The sequence below is a fragment of the Leucopleurus acutus genome (genome assembly GCF_964270905.1).
Source record: "Leucopleurus acutus genome assembly, chromosome: 10".
NCBI lineage: Eukaryota > Metazoa > Chordata > Mammalia > Artiodactyla > Delphinidae > Leucopleurus > Leucopleurus acutus.
Window position 1 is genome coordinate 103,247,545 of NC_139153.1, and position 20,858 is coordinate 103,268,402.

Sequence of the window (20,858 nt, forward strand, 5' to 3'; positions counted from 1 at the left end):
CGGATCCATTCAACAAAAAGGGTAAAACCGTGACCCAGGTCCCAGGGGCCACGGCGCCGGGGTTTGCGAAGCATTTCCAGCAATAACCCAGCCAGGTGAGACCGTCCCACTTCAAAGGTGAGGAAACAGCGCCCAGAGAAGAGAGACTCGGGACTGGCGGGACGTGGGGACACACGACAGAAGGACCTCACAGGCCTCGGGCCTCAGGCCCCGGTCGTGACAAGATGGGCCTGACGGAGTCGTGACTGATTTCCCCTCCGTCCCACAACGGCCCCGAACCCCTCCCCCCAGGACCGCGAGGAACCTTCCCTGCCCTTCTGCCTCCTCCTGCAGGTGCAGCCCTGGGGCCCAACTCCAGTGACGGCGGGAAGACCGACCCTTTAAAAACAAACGTCACGCGTGACCCTGCTGACGGCTGGCGAGACCCCACGCGTTTATTCAGACGTCCGTCCGGGCGTGCATCTGCGTCCTTGCTGCTGCCTCGGCTAGAACTTCTCGGGAAAGGCCTCCATTTCCTCCTTGATCCTGTTTTCTACCAGCAACGTGAAGCTGCTGTCGGTGTTTGGAAGGTTATAGCTGACAAACACCTGTTTGCTGGTCTTCCTGGCTGAAACGAGAGAAAGCACACGCACGTGTGCAACCCACTGCGGGGAAAGGCCTGGAAGGGGAAGGCGGGCTTCCAGGGAGAGAAGCGAGCTCTGACACCTGTGGTGTCACGGGCAGCTGCTGCAGACCAGACTACAGGCACCGAACAGCGGTTCTGGAAGGCCGGTCCCCATGGCCACAGCGCCGGGACCTCGTGGGAGATGCAGACCGTCGGCCCGCCCAGACCCACCGAGTCTGCTCTCAGACTCTACCGTCTGATTCCCACCGCTCTGCACACGGGCCGGCTGGTTGTGCTGCTTTTTAAAAAGCACAGATAATGCGCAAGTATTTAAAAGGCTAAGGTCCTGGGACTTCCCTGGCGGTCCAGTGGTTAGGACTCCACGCCTCCACCGCCGAGGGCCTGGGTTCAATCCCCAGTCGGGGAACTAAGATCCCGCGAGCAGCGGGGCACGGCCCAAAAAATCTATCTATACTTCAGAACCGCCCCCTCCAGCAACTCCCCCTGCCCACAGAGGGGAGCCGGCGTTCCTACACACACACACACGTGCAGGCGCACGCGCACGATTTCTCAACGCGATGCGAGAGACGTGTTTTAGCTCCTTTCTGCGGCACCGTTCATGGCTGACGTGAGCTGCTCCAACCGCCAAAAGCACGCGCCGTTGCACACCCATAACCCGAAGGCAGGACAGGTCCCGAGGACGAGCCAGGCGGTACCGGTCCCCTCTTCCCCTTCCGGTGAAATAGCTCCTCCCTGGGCCCCACCCCACAGGGGGCGGGTGCAAGCCCCTCCTCCCCCCACCGCAGTCAGGGGCTACGTCAGTCCCCTCGGCAAAGGCAGAGAGGTGGGGACGGGGAGAGCCGCGGCAGCCGAGCCACAGCCGCTCAGCCTGCCTGCATTCGGCGGCAGGAAAGTCCCCGGCCCCGGGGGCCACTGATTCCAGTCCCTCCGCGAGCCAAGAACCATCCCGCCTGCACGGTCCACCCGGCAGCCCCACCCTGCGCCCCAGAGCCACACAGGGCAGGGGGTCCCCATCCACACCGAAGCCCCCAGTGCCCCCAGGCCGTTCACCTCTTCCACCCAAGACACTGTCTCGGGGCACCTGTCTCTTCTCGGCTCCCTCCAGACAACTAACGACGGTTAATAACGCATTTTCAACTGCAGGTGACCTCCCTGCGGAACGGGCCTCTGTGGCCTCAGCACACGCGTCGCCTGTCCCCCTGGGGTGCTGGCATCTCACCACGTGTGCCCGTCCCTGCTGGGCAGTGGCCGAGGGCTGCCGGGTCTGTGGATACGGGAGGGTGGGAGCTTCCACTAGCGTCTGGCTTTGGTTAAGTTAGAACGTATTTTTTGGTCTGTATTTTTTGGTCTGTGTTGTTTCAAATTATGCAGATTATAAATCGACGTAAGCCACGTGAGAGAATGTTAAAAAGAGCGCCAACGTTTACACAAAATGCCCAAAAAAAGAAAAAGAACCCTAGTTTTCGCACACAAACTGCTTCCAGACCTCATCTCAAGGACACCGGGAGCCCATCTCCCTCCACTGGAATAACCAGGTGATTTGTGGCTCATCAAACGAGCTCCCGCCGCCCTCCTCTCCTGGACTCGGTCCACACTGGGGGGACCCACCGGTCCCAGCTCCACAAACCAGCAGCCTCCCTCCCTCCTCCACCAGGCCCGGCACACGGGGCCTGCCTGCTGGGGGTGCGTCACCCCGAAACGCTGGCAAATACGCAGTGAAGCAAAGGGGCATCAGGTCTTCCACCTGCTCTCCGTGGGTCACAAAAAACCAGCAGCTCAAACGCAGAGCAGGAATGACAGCGCCTGGGAGTCCGGGCGAAGGCTAGGCAGGAATCCTTTACATCTCTCCTGTGGCTTTTCTGTAAATTTTAAATTGCTTCCTCATAAAAAGTTACCAAAATAACTTACTAGCCAGGCTGCTCTAGCTTCAGGCTAAAGGACAAGTGTGGTGGACGTCCCCGAGACGCAGCCGCCAGGTCTCTGCCCCATCTCGTGCGATCTGTGGGCCACCTGTGCCAGCCCTGGCCCTCGACGCACTGGCAGTGCCTCCACCAGCGCGTGGCTGCGCTGTCCGCATGCGTGCGTCCCGGGGCGACTGACACTCACGTCCCCACTCCCCGGAGATGAGGCTGACAGGACCATCGACACAACTGCAAAAGAAGCTCCTCAAATCAGGGCCCGGCCTCATCGCCACCCCCCAGCCGGGACCCAGGGCTCCGCACGTGGCCAGGACACTGTGAACACGAAGGCCAGACAGGAGGCAAGGCTGCCCTGCCAATCGAGGTCCCCAGTGCCTGGGACCACCCGGCGGTCATGGGTACCAGCTGGGGGCACCTTTACCTGAACCACCTGGGCATCTTGCAGGACACGTGTTTTGGGTGCAGGGGGGCTGGAGCCCTCAACCTCGGGGCCCTGCCTGACGCCCTTTCAGGCCACCCTAGGCCAGGCCGTCACCCTTCCGAGCTCTGAGCGACATCACCTGCGGCAAAGGGCGGTCCCTCCTGCTCCGCGGGGCCCCACCAAACCCCTGGAGGCTACCTGGAGCCGCCACCCACTAGGCACCGTGGGCATCACTCGCCCGCTCCTCCCACGAGGAGGAGATCACCTGTCACTGGTCGGCCTGGACGGCAGCCAGGGCGACACGGGAGCCCGTGGGCAGCACAAGCCCCGAGCGGTGCTGGTACTGGGTCAGGTCCTGAGAAGCCCAGTGTACAAGGCCTTCCTTCCCGCACAGACCGGGGGTCCGCCTCCCAGACAGAGTCTTCCTCCACCAGCGACTCGCCTCCCGGCTCCGCTGAACAACGAGGTCCCCACCCAGGCACTTGGGCAGCTAAGCTGCAGGACCTACCTAAGCGCTGGGCGAGGCCGGTGGACGTCGTGTCGGACATGTCCCCAAGGAGGGCAGTGGACACAGGGATGGGGTCCTGCAAGGAAAACAACGAGCAGTGCTGCCCCACCTGCAAGGCCCAACGCTCCTGGATCACCTGAGCACCCAGGGTCCCATGGCCCCCCTTCCTGTCCCAGGCCGGCCTCCCCCTGCAGTGGGCCTGTGTCGCCCTAGCTGTGCAGCCTCTCCTGGCAGCAGGCAGGCCTGCCCGGTGAAAGGCTGGAGCAGCCCAGAGGGGCGAGTGGGGCACAGACAGGGGGGCAGGGGCGCCCCAGCAGCTGACGCGGCCTGCAGGTCAGTGCGGGCTCTAGACTCTCGGAAGGTCTGAGCAGAGGGATGACGATACTGACTGCAGCCCAGGGGGGACTGGCCGTAAGGCAGCGCCGAGGGCTAAGCCACTACCTCCAAAAGGTACGTCCAGGTCCTAACCCCTGGCACCTGTGCAGGTGACTTTATTTGGTAATAGGGCCTTTGCAGATGTAATTGAGATGTAAGTTAAGGTGAGAAGCACCCTTCATCTAGTAGGACTGGTGTCTTCAGAAGAATGGAAGAGACAGAGGCACACAGAGGAGAAGGCCTGTGCACTGGCAGCAGGACTGGGGGTGACGAGGCTGCCAGCAGCACCGGAAGCCCAGAGACGGGGCGACTCCTCCCCCAGAGCCTCCGGGAGGAACCAGCCCTGCTGACACCTTGATTCAGACTCTGGCCTCCAGATCTGGGAGGGAATCAGCCCGTTGTTTTCAGCCACCCAGCCTGTGGCACTTTGCAACAGCAGCTCTGAGAAACCTCTAACGTGGCAAAGGGGGCCTCAGCCGCCACGAGAGATGCAGCTTGGCCCAGGCAGCAGGTGAGAAGAGGCTGGATTCTGCAGGTTCTGCTGACAGCAGTGCCTGCTGCTTCACTGACACTGGGCGCGTGGAGCGTGGGAGCGGGGATCCAAAGATGACCCCAAGGTTGGGACGGAGCTGCTACAGAAAGGGGCTGGCTGCTGGAGGAGCGGGGGGAGCCTGGAATGCCGAGGGACAGCTGCCTATCACACCCGCCCGCGAGACGCGGGCGGGGAGGGGAGGGGAGGGGAGGGGAGGGGAAGGGCGGGAAAGAGGTCTGGGCCGGAAATGTAAGTAAGTGCGGTCAACAGGGCGCCGGCAAGAAAAACAGGGACAGATGCCACCCCCAGGGCGAGAGTGAGCGGACAGCAGAGGTCCCACGAGGCAGCCCTGACACTCCAACCAGAAATGGAGGACGCGCCCCAAGCGCCCCTCCCCGACCCGGGACAGCCCTGGGGGGCCGCCGAATCCGCGGTCTCCCCGGCGGGCACCCGGTGGGCACGGGGCGCGCGCCTGAGGCCCTCGGTCACCGTCCGGCCCCTGAGACCCCATCCCTCCCCCGCATGCCTAGCCCCCTCCGCCCCTCGCGGACCCCGCGCCGCTGCCCCCCCCCGGCCCCTCTACCCACCCACGGCCCTCCGGCCGCACTCACGTAGCGGGTGCACATGGCCACGGAGAGGTTGCGCAGGTGCGGCGTGGCCCCCACCCACAGGAAAAGCGAGTCCGTCAGCCGCATGACGTGGAAGTGGACGAGCTGCTCCCACAGCCTCGCGCTGAAGTTGTGCAGGGAGACGTTCCCCCGCGCAGCAGCCCCCGGCCCCTCCATGCCGCCCGGAGGCCCCGCCGCACGCGCCCCACCCGGTCCCGCCGCGCCGCCGCCGCCAGACCCGAGCAGGCGAGCGCCGAGAGGTCGAGCGCGCCTTCGTTTTCTATCCCGAGGTGGGGCGGGGCCTGGGGCGGGGGCTCGAGAGTGGGCGGGGGGCGGATCCGGTGGGGGCGGGGCTTTCCGGGGAAGGGCGAGACCCAGGTGGGACGCCGGAGGGGCGGGTCCCGAGAGTGGGCGGGGCGGGGGCGGGGCGGGGGCGGGCCGGCGTCCTTGCGGACAGCAGTGTAGACTTGTGGGAGCGTCTTACCTGGTGGAGACGCGCCGCCCAGCAGAGGGCAGCGCTGTTCAGTCGGTGCCGCAAGCACTCAAAGCAGCCTCCTCCGCGTGCTCGAGCTAGCCGTGAGGATGGCAGCGATACTGGGGAAAGCCCTAGAAAGGAAAATTGCATGGACTGAGTTAGGGAGGTGGGTTGGCACGCCTTTGGACCCAGACCCCTGAGCTGATGCCCTGTACAAGCGTGGGCCTTGGCTAAACCGTTCAACCCCTGAGCCTCAGTCTCCCCATCTGCAAAGTGGAAGTAAGAACGGGCGCCTCTCAGAGGCGTGGGAAGCAGGTGAAAGGGGGCCACTGTCATCCCTGCTGGGGACCTTGACTTGTAGTCACTCTGGGACACTCGGAGTGGACATAGGAAGGCTTCAGTGTGTTGAGAGACAGTGTTTGTGGTAAACGCACACAGCGCCCATTTTTGTCAGATTCTGTTACAACTGACTGTTGGGTTTTATGTCAGAACTATCAGAGTTGTGCTTTTTAAATCTCTAATAGATCTAAGTTGACTAAATTGACATTTAAGAGAGTAAGTATTGTTAAAAGTTTGTTCCCTTCGCTAATTATCAATGATTCAATTATGTACTTAATTTTCAGGTCAATAGTTTCTAACAGCTTTATTAAGGTATAATTAACCTACAATAACTGCACTATTTAAAGTATACGAATTGAAGTTGTGACACGTGGGTAACTCATGAAACCATCCCCACAACGAAGAGAATGTACATGTCCATCACCCCCAGAGGCTTCCTCAAGCCCCTTGTAACCCCTCCTGCCTGCCCCAAACACTGTGCTGTACTTGGTCACTAGTTTGCATTTTCTAGAGCTTTATGTAAATAGACTGTACAGTAGGTATAATTTTTGGTCTGCCTTTTCACTCATCACAATTATTTTGAGATTCATCCAGGTTGGTGCATGTGTCATTTGTTCCTTTGCATTGATGACCAGCGTTCTGCTGGGTGGACACACCACTGCTTGTTTATCCCTCACGTGCTGATGCCCATTTGGGCTATTTTCAGTTTGGGGATATTGCAGTCAAGCTGCCATGAACATGTCTGTACATGTCGCTATGAACATATGCTTTCATTTCTTGTAGTTAAAGACCTAGGAGTAGAATGGTTGTACCATGTGTAACGTTTTAAGAACCTGACAAGCTGTTTCCACAGTGACTGTGCCCTTGTATGTTCCCATCAGCAGAGTATGAGTTCATTTTAGCCATTCTAAGGACTACTTCAACATGATTTTAATTTGCATTTCCTTAATTATTAATGAACCTCAGTTTACACTTCACACCATATGCAAGAGTGAACTCAAAATGGTTCAGAGACCTAAATATGAAACCTAAAACTGTAAAACTTCCAGAAGAAAACGTAGAAAACCTTTGTGACCTTTAAGCAGATTTCACAATAAAACACCAAAAGCATGATACATAAAAGAATAACTCGATGAACTGGACTGACGGAGCAGGTGATGTCACCCACACATCAACTCTAATACCCTCTAATGCTTTGTCCCCTTAGAAGACAAACACCATTTTTAAAACAGAGTTTCTCTCTAAAGAGCCTTGAAGAGCTGTCTGGGGAAACTAAGGCAACAAGCTAACACCCCGTTGCCCCCTGTTCTCCCCGACACCGGCCCAGCACAAGTGGGAGCACGCTCCTCTCTGCTCCTCCGGCGGGCTCAGATGACCGCTGCGGAAGCCACGTGACCCAGCAGGCAGGGCTCACAACCTCCAGGCCCCCCATCACCAGCTGCCCCTCAACACACTGTCCTGTGGTTCCCAGACTGCATCCTCTCATTTACCTTGAGGACTTTTCTCAAGTCCTAACCCTACCCAAGCCCACATTCAGCCGATGCCCCAGCTCCTGAGTTTACAAAGAAAACAGAGGTCATCGGGCTCGATTTCCCCCAATCCTTGTCCCTCCTCTCAAACCCTTACCTCCATGTGACCCCACTCGTACCTCCTTCTCCCCCTCATTAAGCAGGAGATGCCCCTCCCCTTGTCCCAGGCTCTCTTCCCCTGGGCTCTGAGCCTCTCCTCCTTCACGTCCTCAGGAACCCACTCCATCAACCACGCTGGCTTCTCCAAAGGCTCTGGGATGTGCCTCCCAGACCCCTTCAGGAAAGGACTGGCTGTCCCAGCTGCTGGCAACGCCATTAGCAGAGAGCCTTCCACTGGGGCCTCCTGCCGCGTCTGCACGCCCTCCCCAGGGCGGCCCACCCCCAGTGACTGGCAGAGGCAGCTGTGTAAAGGCCAGGCCTTTTCAGCCCAACGCAGGACAGCTGTGATGGGCCCTTTTCGCTCCACGGTGCCCACGGAGTCAGCTCAGGGTGTAAGGTGGAGGTGATACAAGGCTAGTAGTCACCCTACACTGTCACAAGACATGGGGCATGGACGATCCTCAGTCACCCTGATCTCAGGTGGTCCCTTTGCTCAGTCTCCGGGAACCAGATAACTGAAGACGTCACCAGGTCCCCGACAAGAGGCTGTGAGCCCCAGCCCTCCCCCAAAGGGACCAGTGCCCATTTACTCAGGTAACGGTACACTCGGGAAAGAGGAAGACCCAGGCGTTTCAGGGGTCAGAGGCGGCACTGAGATATGGGGACCAGAAGTGTCATCACTGCCCTCCTGCGTGTGCGGGGCCTACAGGGACCAGACAATAAACAGAGTGCTGGCCTAGGGTCCACATTCGCCTGGTCCCTGAACATGCAATTGGGGTGGATGCGCTCAGAAGTTGGCACACCCCCGTACTGGGTCCTTGGCCTGGGGTAGGAGCTACCGTAGTGGAGGACGCCGGGGGGAGCCTGGGATACTGCCCCTCCTCAGCCAGGCAGTACTGCATCCAGAGGAGGGTGGAGCATCGTGGATCCAAAGGGTGCAGTGGCGGTGGTCCTCATCCGTCTCTACTTCACCAGCTGAGGCTGGGAGACGGCGATAGACCACCATGAACTCAACCAGGAAGCGGTCCCAACTGCAGCTGCCTCAGCAGCTGTGGTGTCTTTCCCAGAGCAGAACAACAAGTCTTCAGGTAAATTTGTCAACTAAGTGACAAAGGACTCCATCACTTGATGTTGGTTGGCCCCGTCTGCCACCACCCAGGGCTGGCACAAAGGGCCAAGAACAAAATAGCCACGGTAGCAGGGATGGAGGTTCTGCAAGAGCCAGCGGCACGGACTCCCACCTCCCAAGGTCGATCCTGCAGCTGTTGCCACCACGTGTCCTACTGGCCAGGAGGCCCAGGCCCCAGCTCCTCTCTGGCGCGGCTCCCAGGGGTGGGAGCAGGGTGGCGGTGACGGGCTCCTTCCACCCAGAGGTGCCAGTGATTTGTTCTCATGGGGGCCACATTCCAGGTGCAGGTTTGCCCTCCTGCCCGCAGGGCCTCAGAGACTGCCACCATCCAAGTGCTTACAGAGCGTGTCCTCTGCGTGGCATTCCACGTAACCTCACTGAGACAGTGGAAGAGGTGGGAGGGTGGGCCCAGACCCACGGGAGCCGCTGGTCACATCACCCACAAGCTGCCGCCCACCGAAGAAAGAGACGCTCAGAGACGGTGTGGATGGGGAGTCATCCCCCAGGGCCCCCCACACACAACGGAACCGAAGTGCTTCCCATAGTGCCATGTCCCCAAGAGGAAGACCTCATGGGCCAAGGACACCAGAAATCCATCTAGGGGCCGGTGCTCCCCAAACCTTCACTCGCCGCAGGATCCCCCCCAGGGGACACGGCAGAAGTCCGCTAAGCCACTGCTACGTGTGGCTAGCACTAGCACTTTGGGCTCCTTGTGTCCAGAGCCCCGCAAGTCTCGAAGCGGAGGCAGCGTCCCAGCAGGGAGGTGCACCCTGATGTCAGGGGGAGGTTAGGGCTACTGTCACCCCTGGGGGAGGGAGGAAAGTGTCCTGCTCCTGGGTGACCAACTTGCGAGTCATTTGGTATCCCCTGCCCAGCTGTGACAGTAAGTGGACCAGAAAGCACCGCTGGCCTAAGGGCAGATCCCCTTCCAGGAAAGAACTGTCACTGGGCCCTTCAAGTGTCACCCCTCTTGAGTACCTCAGCTGCCAAGAGCCTCCTTACCCAAAGGTGGTTCCCAGGGGCTCTGCAGCCATTTTAGCTCCGGAGCCCCCCATGGAGCTGTTGCCAAGCTGGGTCCTTGGACCCTTTAATCTCTTAATCAACAGAAATTGATAAGAGGCCAGACGGGAAATTCAGGCAAGGCTTTATTGGACTCTTGCTACGGCACAAGTTAACGCAAACAAGAAACAGGCGCCCTTGCTCGGCCCCTAAGTGGGCGAGGAGGCGAGCCGTCCCTTAAACGGGCTAAAGGGTGGAGCTGGATCAGCGGGTCTGGCCGGAGGCGTGTCTTAGCGGCACCCCCTTGCTGATGCCGTGTGCAGGGGGCACGCGCAGGACCCTGCCCTTGCTCCCGGCGCCTCAGAAGGGGCGGCCGGTTTGTGGTCTCTTTGTAGCTTGTTGTCCATAATTTGCCCCAGCTGCGTATGCGTACCTTGAGTCCCTTATACTTTCTATTCTGTTGCTCAAGGAGACGTTTGTCCAGGTGCCACCTCTGCAGCAAAGGGTCCCAGTTCCCAGGGCCAGCTGAGCCTTTGGGGTCTGCACCTTCCTGCTCCCTTTGCCAGTCCCATCCTCTCCCTCCTTCCATAGGTGTGGATTCCCAGCGTCCTCTCTCACCCACATTCAGACTAAGCTCTCTGAATTTGCTCTCTGCAGAACCCAGCCCGGGACAGCTCCTTCCGGGCCTGCTCTCATCTCACTCGGCACTCTCCCTGGGCAGTCACATCCATGGACCTAGTCTAGCTCATCACCCACTCTCCAACGTGTTCACAGCCTCGCGCTTCTTCGAGCCGCACACATGCCTCCCGGCCAGCACCTCCTAACTGTGCCCAAGCGCCTGGACCCATCATCTCCGCCATCCGCTGCCCCCGCCCCCAGCCCTCTCCCTCCTGTCGTCCCGACATTGGTGAATGCACACCTGTCCCTCCCTTTCCCCACGCAAACTCAGGAATCCTCTCTATTTCTGCAAACTGTGCAGACGTCATCCACGCCCCCTCCGGCCCTCACCCTGCACGCCCTGCCCTCCGTCCTGGCACAGACCCTGCCCGTCTGTCGCCTGGGCTGCTGCTGTAGCACTCCGACTGGCTTCCCTGCCGCCTGCTTCGCCGGCTCCCAATTTGTCTTTCTCACCGAACGAACGAGTGAATGAATGGAGAGATGGACTGAGTGAATAAACCTGCCCACGTTACTGCCCCTAAATGTTCTTCAACGGTGTTCAGCCCTAACACCTTTGCAGACATCAAGGCCCCTCACCTCCTGACTTGACGCCCCGCTGACACCAAGCTCCACGAGGCGGCCAGAACCCACCACCTCCGTTTGCCCTGTGCCCCACTGCACGCCGTACCCCTGCCCGCCCTGGCTTTCCTGCAGGGGTAACCCCGGAGGTTTGCCCCGACGCCCCTTAAGGAAGCCTTCCCCGCCTCGGGCAGACGGGCTGCAGCTTCTCCTGGCCTGCCTTTTTACCGCCCACAGAGCAATCGTTTCATGCAGTGGCCTTGTTCACGCCTATCTTCCTTCTCAGGAAGCTCCTTAAGGGCAGCTACGCGGTCTCTCATCTTCCGAGCGGTAGCCAGCAGGGGCCCTGCGTGTCACAGGCAAAGCAAATATTGATTCAGTGGTTGACTGAGTGAGGAAATGCTGGAAGAATAAACAGAGAACTTCTCAAGGCTGCAGGCCCCAGGCCTGGCCCGCCGCTCATTAGCCCTGGGCCCCTCTGCTAGGTCTGTTACCTGAGCTGTAAATGGAGAAGACTGGCTTGGATTATCTCTAGGGCGCCTTCTAGGGCTAATACCCTGTGAAGATCAGATAAGAATGCAGAACGGTAACCAGATCCTTCCATTCCAACGCGAGCAGGAGGGTGTAATTCCACAGGGGACCACAGGGTGGCAGGTGGGAAGGAGGCGGGCTCCATGCAGAGTGGCCTTGGCTTTGCAAAGCGATGGGGAGGGCCTGAGTTCCTACCCTCAACTCGGGGAACTCTGTCAGGGCCAGGCTTTTCTCTAAACTGTGCAATTTTAGAACACTCAGAACTCCGTCAGGGCTAGTATTTTCTCTAAACTCTGCAATTTTAGAACACTCATGAAACAGCAGGTCCTGTTTCCCAGGTAGCCACGGCCCACAGATGAAAGGCCCAGCAGGAGGCTGTGAAGGCGGCCAGCCTACCAGCTGTCTGCTTGGAGAGAGGAAGGGGCCCGGTGTCGACTCGTCCCTCTCTTCTTTCTGCCACCGTTTGGGTTGTGAGCTTTGGTGTGAATTTCATTCACCAAGAACCAAGAACTACAGGCTTTAGATGATGGATAAGAGAACTGCCCACGGGGAGGACACCTGTCAGCTCCCTACCAAGGGAGGAAGGGTGAGTCCTGGGTCGTGATGTGCCCACCTGGAGATGCAGCTGCCCCCGGGCACGTGCCCAGTGAGTCACAAGAGCATCGAGGATGTTTACAGCATCACAGGATTCTCTCACGAGATCCTTGGGCCTTTAATCCAAAATCAATCGCAAACTCTGTTATATGCCATGGTTGGTAACGTGGTATTTGGGTTAGTAATAGACCAGGTTATGCTGTGGTAACATTTTAGCCCTGAAATGGCGGTGCCGTGACGTAACAAACTCTATCCTCAGCTTATCATGTATTTCTAGCTTGGGATGCAGGCAAGGAGGTAAGAGGTAGGGTGGGGTCTCTGCTGCATGTGGTCCTTCAAGGACCCGGACTGCTCCTTGGGTCACAGCTGCAGGGGTGGGCCCAACCTTTCGATGCTCCAACTTAGAGGTGACACATCACACCCTCTCGTAGCCCATTAGCCAGAAATAGTCACGCGTCACTGCCTACCTGCCAGGGGTAGAGGGGTTACAAGCTGTGGGGGGCAGATGGAGTGTTCGATGAGCACCACTGTCCCTGCCACAGTGACAAAACAGATCACGACTTACTGAGAGCCTCTGCGTCTGCCAACCAGCATTGTCCAGATTTTCCAGAGGCCTGAGGTCAGGGGGCGAGGCCCAGAGCTGTGTCTACCACCCCAAGTGCTTGAACTGAGTCACTGTCTGCCCCGAAGAGTACATGATACCCGCATCCTGCTTCAGATCTGTTCCCCCACCAAAGCCACGAACCTCCTCCAAGTCCTCCGTCCTGTGCCTGTGGATAAAGATGAGCCCTCCTCGCACACTGGCCCTGCCTAACCTCCAGGGCGCCACCCAGAGGTTTGTATCTCTCTCCTGCATCCCCGATTCCACCCCCCCTTCCAGACTACTCCGGTCAGGGTGTAGACACGTCCTTCAAACCTATTTTTGTCTCCCCATTGACTCTGATCACCCCCACCCCTGCAATTCCTCACCCTTTCTTTCCTGAACTCACTCCACTGGGCTGCCCTTCCCGTCACTGAATTGCTCCCACTGAGGCCACCAAGAGCCCGCTGTGTCGGAGCCGTAGCCCGACACCGTCTCTTCCCAGCCTGGGCTGCCGTGGCTTCCAGGCTGTCTCCCCCTAGTTCTGGGTCACAGTCCCAGCCTCCTCTGTTCTGGGGTCCACCCTCTCCCCTAGCTGCTCTCCCTCTCACCCCCCAGCCCATAGCTTACGAACCTCCTACACACTGACTTCTCCCAAATTTGTGTCTCTGGAGCCAGCCTCCTTCCTGAGCTCCAACCCTATAAGGTCGGCTGCCCACGCAGCATCTCCCTCTGTGCCTAGAGACCTCCAACTTTGCAAGTTAGAGGAAGCCTGCCCGCCCCTCCCCCGCTGTCTCCCTGCTCCGAACACGGCCCCTGATGCGTACGTGTTCAGGCATCTTCCTCTCACACCTCCATCTCCCTCATCAGCAAATCCTACTAGCTCTGTGCATCACCTCCGCCGCCGCCTGCCGTCTGGACTCAGGCGCTAACCTTCTAAATGGTCCCCCTGCCCCACCCTCATCCCCTTACCATCTATTCTAACGTAACAGAGTGAGTCCTTTAGAGTGGCTTTCCTCTTACCTCATTTTCGAAATAGGAGGGTTAGATTCTCCAACCAAAATGGCCTACTATGAACAGTCTGTTCCAGGGAAGTCTTCCAGAATGCTCACCTTCCTGGGGGCTATCAGAACCGCTCCTATTTCTTTTTTAATTTCCCGTCAGTCCTCGAATCCCCCAAAAGCTATATTCCCAGTGCACCCACCTCCTCCCTGGCCTCCCCCCGCGCAGTCTCCACGAGTGCAGACAACATATTTGTGCTGGCAGCCGCCGCCCCAGAGCTTTCCGTAGCTCACGAAAGAAACCCTGCCCAAGTTCTGATGTCACCAGCCTCTGGCCCCAAAGGAAAATTAGATAATCCTATCACTTTGCTCCAGAGGGAAACGAACCTTAAAGTGGACAGAAACAAGTTGAGCTGGCAGTGTGACCACAGACAGACTCATCCGCCCTGAGACTTCTCTGTAACTCCTTGAAAGATGTCAATACAGTTTCTTTATCAGCTATGCTTCAGTACAGCCCTGCCTGCCCCGCCCCTGCCGCAGACCGGCCTCCCACGCCCTCACTCCACGCCGGACTCGGCAGGAGCCCCAATTCCACCCTAGGATGGAGGTCTGGTCCCTGCCTCTGGCTGACCCATGAGTGATGAATAAAAAGGTTCCCCCCAGTCCGGCTGGCCAGGGGAGCAGCCGCCTGGGTGCCCACAGTCCCCGGGAAGGACGACACGAGCCTAGGATTTAGGGGAGCAAAGCAGGAAAGGGGGTTCCAACAAGGACAACACTCGAGTTTTCAAACAAGGAAGTGAACCCCAGGATAGACAGGGGACCCAGAAGGCACTTGGTCACTGCGGGCGGAGCATGGCCTCTATGGACACCACCGGGGCCCCGCCCCCCTCAGGGGGCGGGGCTGAATGCCGCCGGGAGCCAGGGTGGAGGGGATGCACAGGCTGCGGGGTGTCGGGGGGAGCCTGCCCCACGCGGCCCTCCCACGGCAGCTCCCACGGCTGGACATCTGCTGTGGCCCTGAAGGTGGACAGTGGGACTGCTGCCTCTCACCCCGGACCTCAGAATTCCCCACAATCCCAGTGTTTAATATTTCAGTGAAGTAAGCGTTGGTCTCCATGTGATTTGATTTTGTGACTCAGCACTTTTCCGATGAGCTCACACACCTGGAGGGGGCCCTTTTCACGGAGGGCGTGGACCCCCCGGGGCGGGGAAAGGCGGTCGCCATGCGTGTGACTGTGTTGGGGGGTGACTCGAAGGCTCCGGGGCGCAGGCGGGGTCGGTGGCACTATGAGACTCACAAGGAAGCAGAGACACAGCTGCCAGCGGAAGATGGCGCTTACACCCCTGTGTCCAGCGCCGGACCCGCCTCTGGGCGCAGCCCCTGAGGCTTTCGCAGAATCCTCGACCACACTTCAGAGCTGAGCCCGCGATCAGCAGACACGGAGGACAGGGAACAAAAGCCTGCATGCGCGCGCGCGTGCGTGTGTGTGCGTGTGTGTCTCCGGCTGAAAGGATCATGTGATGCAGAAATCCATCCACAGAGGCCCTGCCGTGGGAGGGGCAGGTGGGGCTGGCTGCTCAGCACGTTGGGGGGTGTCTCAAGAATGTCAAAGCCCCTTCCCCGCCTTGGTGCCAGGGCGCTGCGTGAGACACGGCCCGTGGGCCAGCCCCTCGGCCCCGAGCCCCCTCATAGCGTGTAGACGGGTCTGTTCTTGGCACAAAGGAGACCTCTTTCGCCCAGAACATGGCTGCTGGGCGGGTCCGTTTCTGGTGTTTTCTTCCTGGCCCTGAAGACGAGCCCAGCGACCCAATAAAGAAAGACGCGGCCCATGAAAGCAGCTGTATTTCAAGGAGAGCGGGGAGCAAAGCCAAGGGAAAAAATGAAAAGCTCCAGTGACAAAACGCCCATTCATGGGTTCACTCGGCAAACATTTACTGAGGCCATCTGTGCTCCAGGCCCCGCGCTGAGTGCCGGGGGCACAAAGATGCCCTTGAGCGCGCGCCCCGCCCCCGGCTGCCCACTCCGCTCCCCGGGCCGAGAGAGAGGGAGGGCGGCACCCCTCCATCCACGCACCGGGTCCCAGGACCGGGAACACGGGTGTGTGAACGCGCATCGCACCGGGATGAATGGACCTCACAGTGAGGGGCGCAGACGCATCCAAAGCTGATGGATTCCTGGTGCCACGGGTCAGGACCGCGGTTACTCTCTGGGGCGAGGGACGGGGACCACCAAGGGGCTCTGGAAGGTGTGCAGTGTCCACTAGGACAGTCGTGGAGCCGTGCACTGTGCTCTGAGCACTTTCTGAGTCGATCCTTGAATAGCTTAAGAATCTGTGTGTCTCTACAGATGTTTGTATCCTGACTCAGAGAGCAGGGGGCCTTTAAAGGCAGCTATGCTACATACTACCTCTGCACAGAGCCAATCTAAACGGTACTGGTCCCTTCCGTATTCACCCCAAACTTCATCACATCTCCACCAAAAAGGTCTTTATCTCAGTCCATAAAAGGCAGCAATTAAGCCCACCGATGCTAATGATGGCCCCTGGCTTGCACAGAGGGGAGTTCCCAAGCAGTTTTTCACTTATTCATGCCTATGTTTATCCTACAAACAATTATTGAGCGACTACTGTGTGCCAGGCACCAGGGGAACAAAAAAAAAAAAAAATGAGGAAGACAAAGCTCTTTCTAGTGAAAGAAATGGAAAAGCCAAATAGCTACAGTGCAGCTCAGTACGGGCTGCGCTAAAGGCAAACAGAGTGACCGGGGCGGTTCACCCAGCACAGACTGAGCCCTCAGGAGGGCTTCCTGGAAGAGGTCGCGTGGAGCGGGAGGGTGCAGAGGAGTCAGATGGACCAGGTGGGAGGCCTGGGCTGGGCACAGGCACCAAGTGGGGGGAAGTGCAGGGCGCTCAGAAGGTGGGGTCAGCACCGAGGACACAGCTGGGGGCACAGGACAGAGCGGGCTCAGAGCCTGTTAAATGAAGAGGGAGAAGGATGAGCTGAGAAAGGGCAGCGAGACAGAGGAAAAGGGGGTTAAATTCAGCAAGATCCCCTCAATGCAAAGCCTCATCTGAGCATCCGGACACCCACTTAGAGGGGTGACCTTGCCTTGAAAAGGGAGGACATTCCGACACAGCCTACAACACGGAGGAACCTTGAGGACATTGTGCTCCAGTGAATAAGCCAGACACAAAAGGACAAACACTTGATGGTTCCGCTGCTATGAGGTCCCTAGAGGGGTCAGACAGCAAGTAGATGGCGGGGCAGGGACCGAGCGAGAGGAATGGGGAGTTAGGGTTTAACGGGGAGAGAGTTTCCGTTTTGCAAGATGAAGAGTTCTGTGGCTGGACAGTGGTGATGTTTGCACAACAGTGTGACTGTACTTGATACCACAGACCTGTGTGCTTCAAAACGGTTAAGACGGTAAATTTTATGATATGTGTGTTTTACCAATATTAAAATTTTTTTTAAAAAAAGAAGGGTGGGGCTTCCCTGGTGGCGCAGTGGTTGAGAGTCCGCCTGACGATGCAGGGGACACGGGTTCGTGCCCCGGTCTGGGAAGATCCCACGTGCCGCGGAGCGGCTGGGCCCGTGAGCCATGACCGCTGAGCCTACGCGTCCGGAGCCTGTGCTCCGCAACAGGAGAGGCCGCAACAGTGAGAGGCCCGCGTACCGCAAAATAAAAAAAGGGTGACCCTAGCTCAGAAGGTCAAATACATTCACACGATGTATTTAACCAAGTCTCATCACCCTAAGAAGCCGCCACGCACTCTGCTGCCCAAACTATACCGGGTCCTCTCGAGACAGCCTGGGACCTGGGACCCTTTGCGGCAGTGCTTGCACCTGAACGACCATCTCCTAGAGCACCACAATACCAAGACACAATAAGGGATAAAAAATAACGCACGCATGCTCAGCTGGGGCCAATTATGAACAAGGCCAAAACCCAGCTGCCACTTCTGAGATGCCGGGAGCAAAAGCCGGGTCCTGCACATGCGCCACAGGGGCGTGGGCAGCCCACCTAAGCCACACCTCTGATCCGCCCCACCTGCAGCCCGTTTAAGGGAGCAGCCTGCCGTCCTCAGGGGGCAAAGCAAGGGCACCGGTGACTTGTTTTCGCTCCCTCGCGCTGCAGAGCCCTAGTAAAGCCTTGCCTCTGGCCTCTCGCCAGTTTCTATTGATTCAAGAGTCCAAGGACCCAGGTTGGTAACTCCGAGAATCCAGAGCAAATCACAAATTGTTACTAACGTTGCATCTCCCGGAAACTTCACTTGCAAGAGCCCCACAGGGCCAGTCGTCCCCTTTCTGGGCACTGCTCTCTGGAAGCTGCCTCTAAGAGCCCCCCACTCCCCAGCAAGGCTTCCCAGCCCGGAAGTACCGCTGTCCAGCCACTGCCCACCACTCACGCAGTCCTGCCCTCGCGCCATTACCAGCCCTACAGCGAGCCCACCTGGAGCCTCGCCACCAGGCTGCAGAGGCCAAGGCGGAACTCACCTCCTTGCCCACAGGATTCCAGGCATAACGTCTGCGCTTTGCCCACTTACACCTCACAACTCCTTGTACTTTCCTTCCAGTCGCAGCACGGCGGTGCGATTCCGGGTCCCAGTTCTGACACTGGGTTTTTCCCAACCATTTTGGCACAAGACCCTATGCCCTCCCATGCCCTCATCTAACGGTGACAGTCGTTCCCAGGCGGGCACCTACCTACTTGGTGTTGGGAGCCGCGGCCTGAGCTTCCCGTCCACACGTCAGCGACCCGGGGAAGCGTCCGTAGTCCCTAGTTTCTCCGTTTAGGTCGCGGTTTGAGCCCAAACTGGATGTTCTTCCCACTCTGCTGTCCCGCTTCGTCTGTGCGACCTGGGCTCCCCTTGGTAGCGTCTTGAAGGCTTCGCTCCAGGTTCAAGAGGACGTCACCACACGTCTAACTGCGTCCCCGGCTCCGTGACCTGCGCTTCTCCTGTATCCCGGCGTTTGCCTCCGCGTCCCTGCACGGCCCGGTTTCCAGTCCAGCAACAAGAGCGACAGCAACGCAGCCCCTCTGCTCGACGGGCCCTCCAGGGACCTGCACAATGGCCGCTGAGGCTTCGGGGCGAGCGCCCTGCCCGCCGAGCCCATCCCTCCGGCACAGACGCCGCGGAAACCCTGCAGCCGGTGGAGGAGCCCGGAGGAGCCGCAGGCCTGCGGCTGCCCCTCCCACCGCTCATATCTGCGTGGGGCTCGAGGCGAGGAGAACAGGGCTCACCTGCGGGCTTCACAGGGCCCCGTGGGTTCTGGAAACTCTCCCAGCTGCTGCAGGCCTCAGCTAAGGGGCCGCGGTCAGCTGGTGCGCTTCAGTGAATCACCGTCTCACGGCTAAAATTAAAACCCTCCACGGGGTCACGGAGCTCCCCACGCCCAGCGTCCCACCCCCGTGCACCCCGCCCCGTCTGCCCCTCACGCACACTTTCCCAGACAAGGCCCCTCCCCGGCACCGCGGCGGGTTCCTCGCAGTGTTCACCCAGCAGCCGCCGACACTCTCTCTCTCTCTCTGTGTCTCTCTGTCTGTCTCTCTGTCTCTGTCTCTGTCTCTCTCCTTCTCCCCCCCCCCCGTCTCTCTCTCCCTCTCTCTCCCTCTCTCTCTCTCTGTCTCTCTGTCTCTGTCTCTGTCTCTCTCTCTCCTTCTCCCCCCCCCGTCTCTCTCTCCCTCTCTCTCCCTCTCTCTCTCTCTGTCTCTCTGTCTCTGTCTCTCCCTCTCTCCCTGTCTCTCTCTCTGTCTCTCCCTCTCTCCCTGTCTCTCTCTCTGTCTCTCCCTCTCTCTCTCTCTCCCTCTCTCTCCTTCTCCCCCCCTCTCCCTCTCCCTCTCCCTCTCCCTCTCCCTCTCCCTCTCCCTCTCCCTCTCCCTCTCCCTCTCCCTCTCCCTCTCCCTCTCCCTCTCCCTCTCCCTCTCCCTCTCCCTCTCCCTCTCCCTCTCCCTCTCCCTCTCCCTCTCCCTCTCCCTCTCTCTCTCTCTCTCTCTCTCTCTCTCTCTCTCTCTCTCTCTCTCTCTCTCTCTCTCGGTGGCTGGTCTGTAGGAAGAGAGGGCTTCAAGGTGACAATGGAAAATAGGTTCACGTTTGCCTTCGGCCTAGCGGTCACCTTCGTGATGATCCTGTAATGACTAAAGATGCCCATTTTTAGGCGGAGAGTTTGCTTCCTTGTTTATTTTTTTTTCAACAAAGTCCCAGAATCAATTGCTTGTTTTCTCACACCAGGATCTACAATCACTCAGAGAGCAACAGAACAGGGGTGGGGGTGGGAGGAGATTGGAGGATGGGTTAATGTCATCACCGCGAGTGTCAGCGTAACGCACCTGACTGCACCTCGTCTGACAAGCCGTCCCAGACTCACTGTCACCAGGTCTCTGCAACCTTTAATCACCCGTCTGACCACACACTTGATTTAGCAGAGAAAAGAAAGGCTTGGAGAAGCATATAAACGGGATGAACAAAACCAATGAGGGCAAGGAAATAAACAAGAAAAACCATCAGAAACCAGGAACCAGACGCTTCTAACTTGACAACCTCGGCTGCAGCTCAGCTCCAGGAGGGCAGGGGTTTCTGCCCGACTCCTTCACTGCTGTCTTTCTGGGCCTAGAGCAGAGCCTGACCCCCGCAGGTATTTGTTGGATGAATTGGGTGGCCGCTAAGTCCACTTTAAAGGATCAAGCCGGGTGCGCCAGCTGCAAGTCAGCACCTCCAAAGGCCGAGACCCTGGCCCTGACCCCACCACGGGGGTCCCAGCTCACCCTCGGGAGGAGGCCAGAGCCGTCCCGCTCTCCGCTCCCGGGAAAGGCCCACCTGGGGAAGGTGCCAGGACCGGAGTGGCTCTGGGAAGTGGGCTGTCTCCTCACCCTCACCCTCCACTGGGACATAACCCACTCTCCCGGGTCCTTCTGGTCATGAAGAAAGCTGGGCACCTTTCAGGTGGCAGCGTGCTAGCCCGCTTGGGAACACACCTAATTTCAGTCGGTTTCCAGAATGAAGGCAGCGACTAGGACAAAGGAACAGGCCCCTGCGGTCGTTCCAGGTCATCTGATTCCCGAGCGAGGAAATTGTTAGGATGCAAAGGTGGGCACCTCGCTACACTTCAAATTACAATAAGGTCTTTTCTTTCTCCATCTTAAGGTACCTTGACAACATTTTTGAACTTTAAAAATATTTGTTAAAATGGGCTTCCCTGGTGGCGCAGTGGTTGAGAGTCCGCCTGCCGATGCAGGGGGCGCGGGTTCGTGCCCCGGTCCGGGAGGATCCCACATGCCGCGGAGCGGCTGGGCCCGTGAGCCATGGCCGCTGAGCCTGCGCGTCCGGAGCCTGTGCTCCGCAACGGGAGAGGTCACAGCAG

At 58.8% G+C, this 20,858-nt stretch overlaps 1 protein-coding gene across 1 annotated transcript; it reads right to left on the reverse strand.

The window, feature by feature from the left end:
• Window positions 1–417: 417 nt before the first annotated feature.
• PSMG4 (proteasome assembly chaperone 4) lies at window positions 418–5,218 on the reverse strand. Its single transcript, XM_082847130.1, has 3 exons — window positions 4,992–5,218; window positions 3,474–3,549; window positions 418–607 (listed from the first exon to the last, which is right to left on the reverse strand). The coding sequence occupies exons 1-3, from the start codon at window positions 5,163–5,165 to the stop codon at window positions 486–488; spliced, it is 372 nt and encodes a 123-aa protein (XP_082703256.1). The 5' UTR covers window positions 5,166–5,218; the 3' UTR covers window positions 418–485.
• Window positions 5,219–20,858: the final 15,640 nt, after the last annotated feature.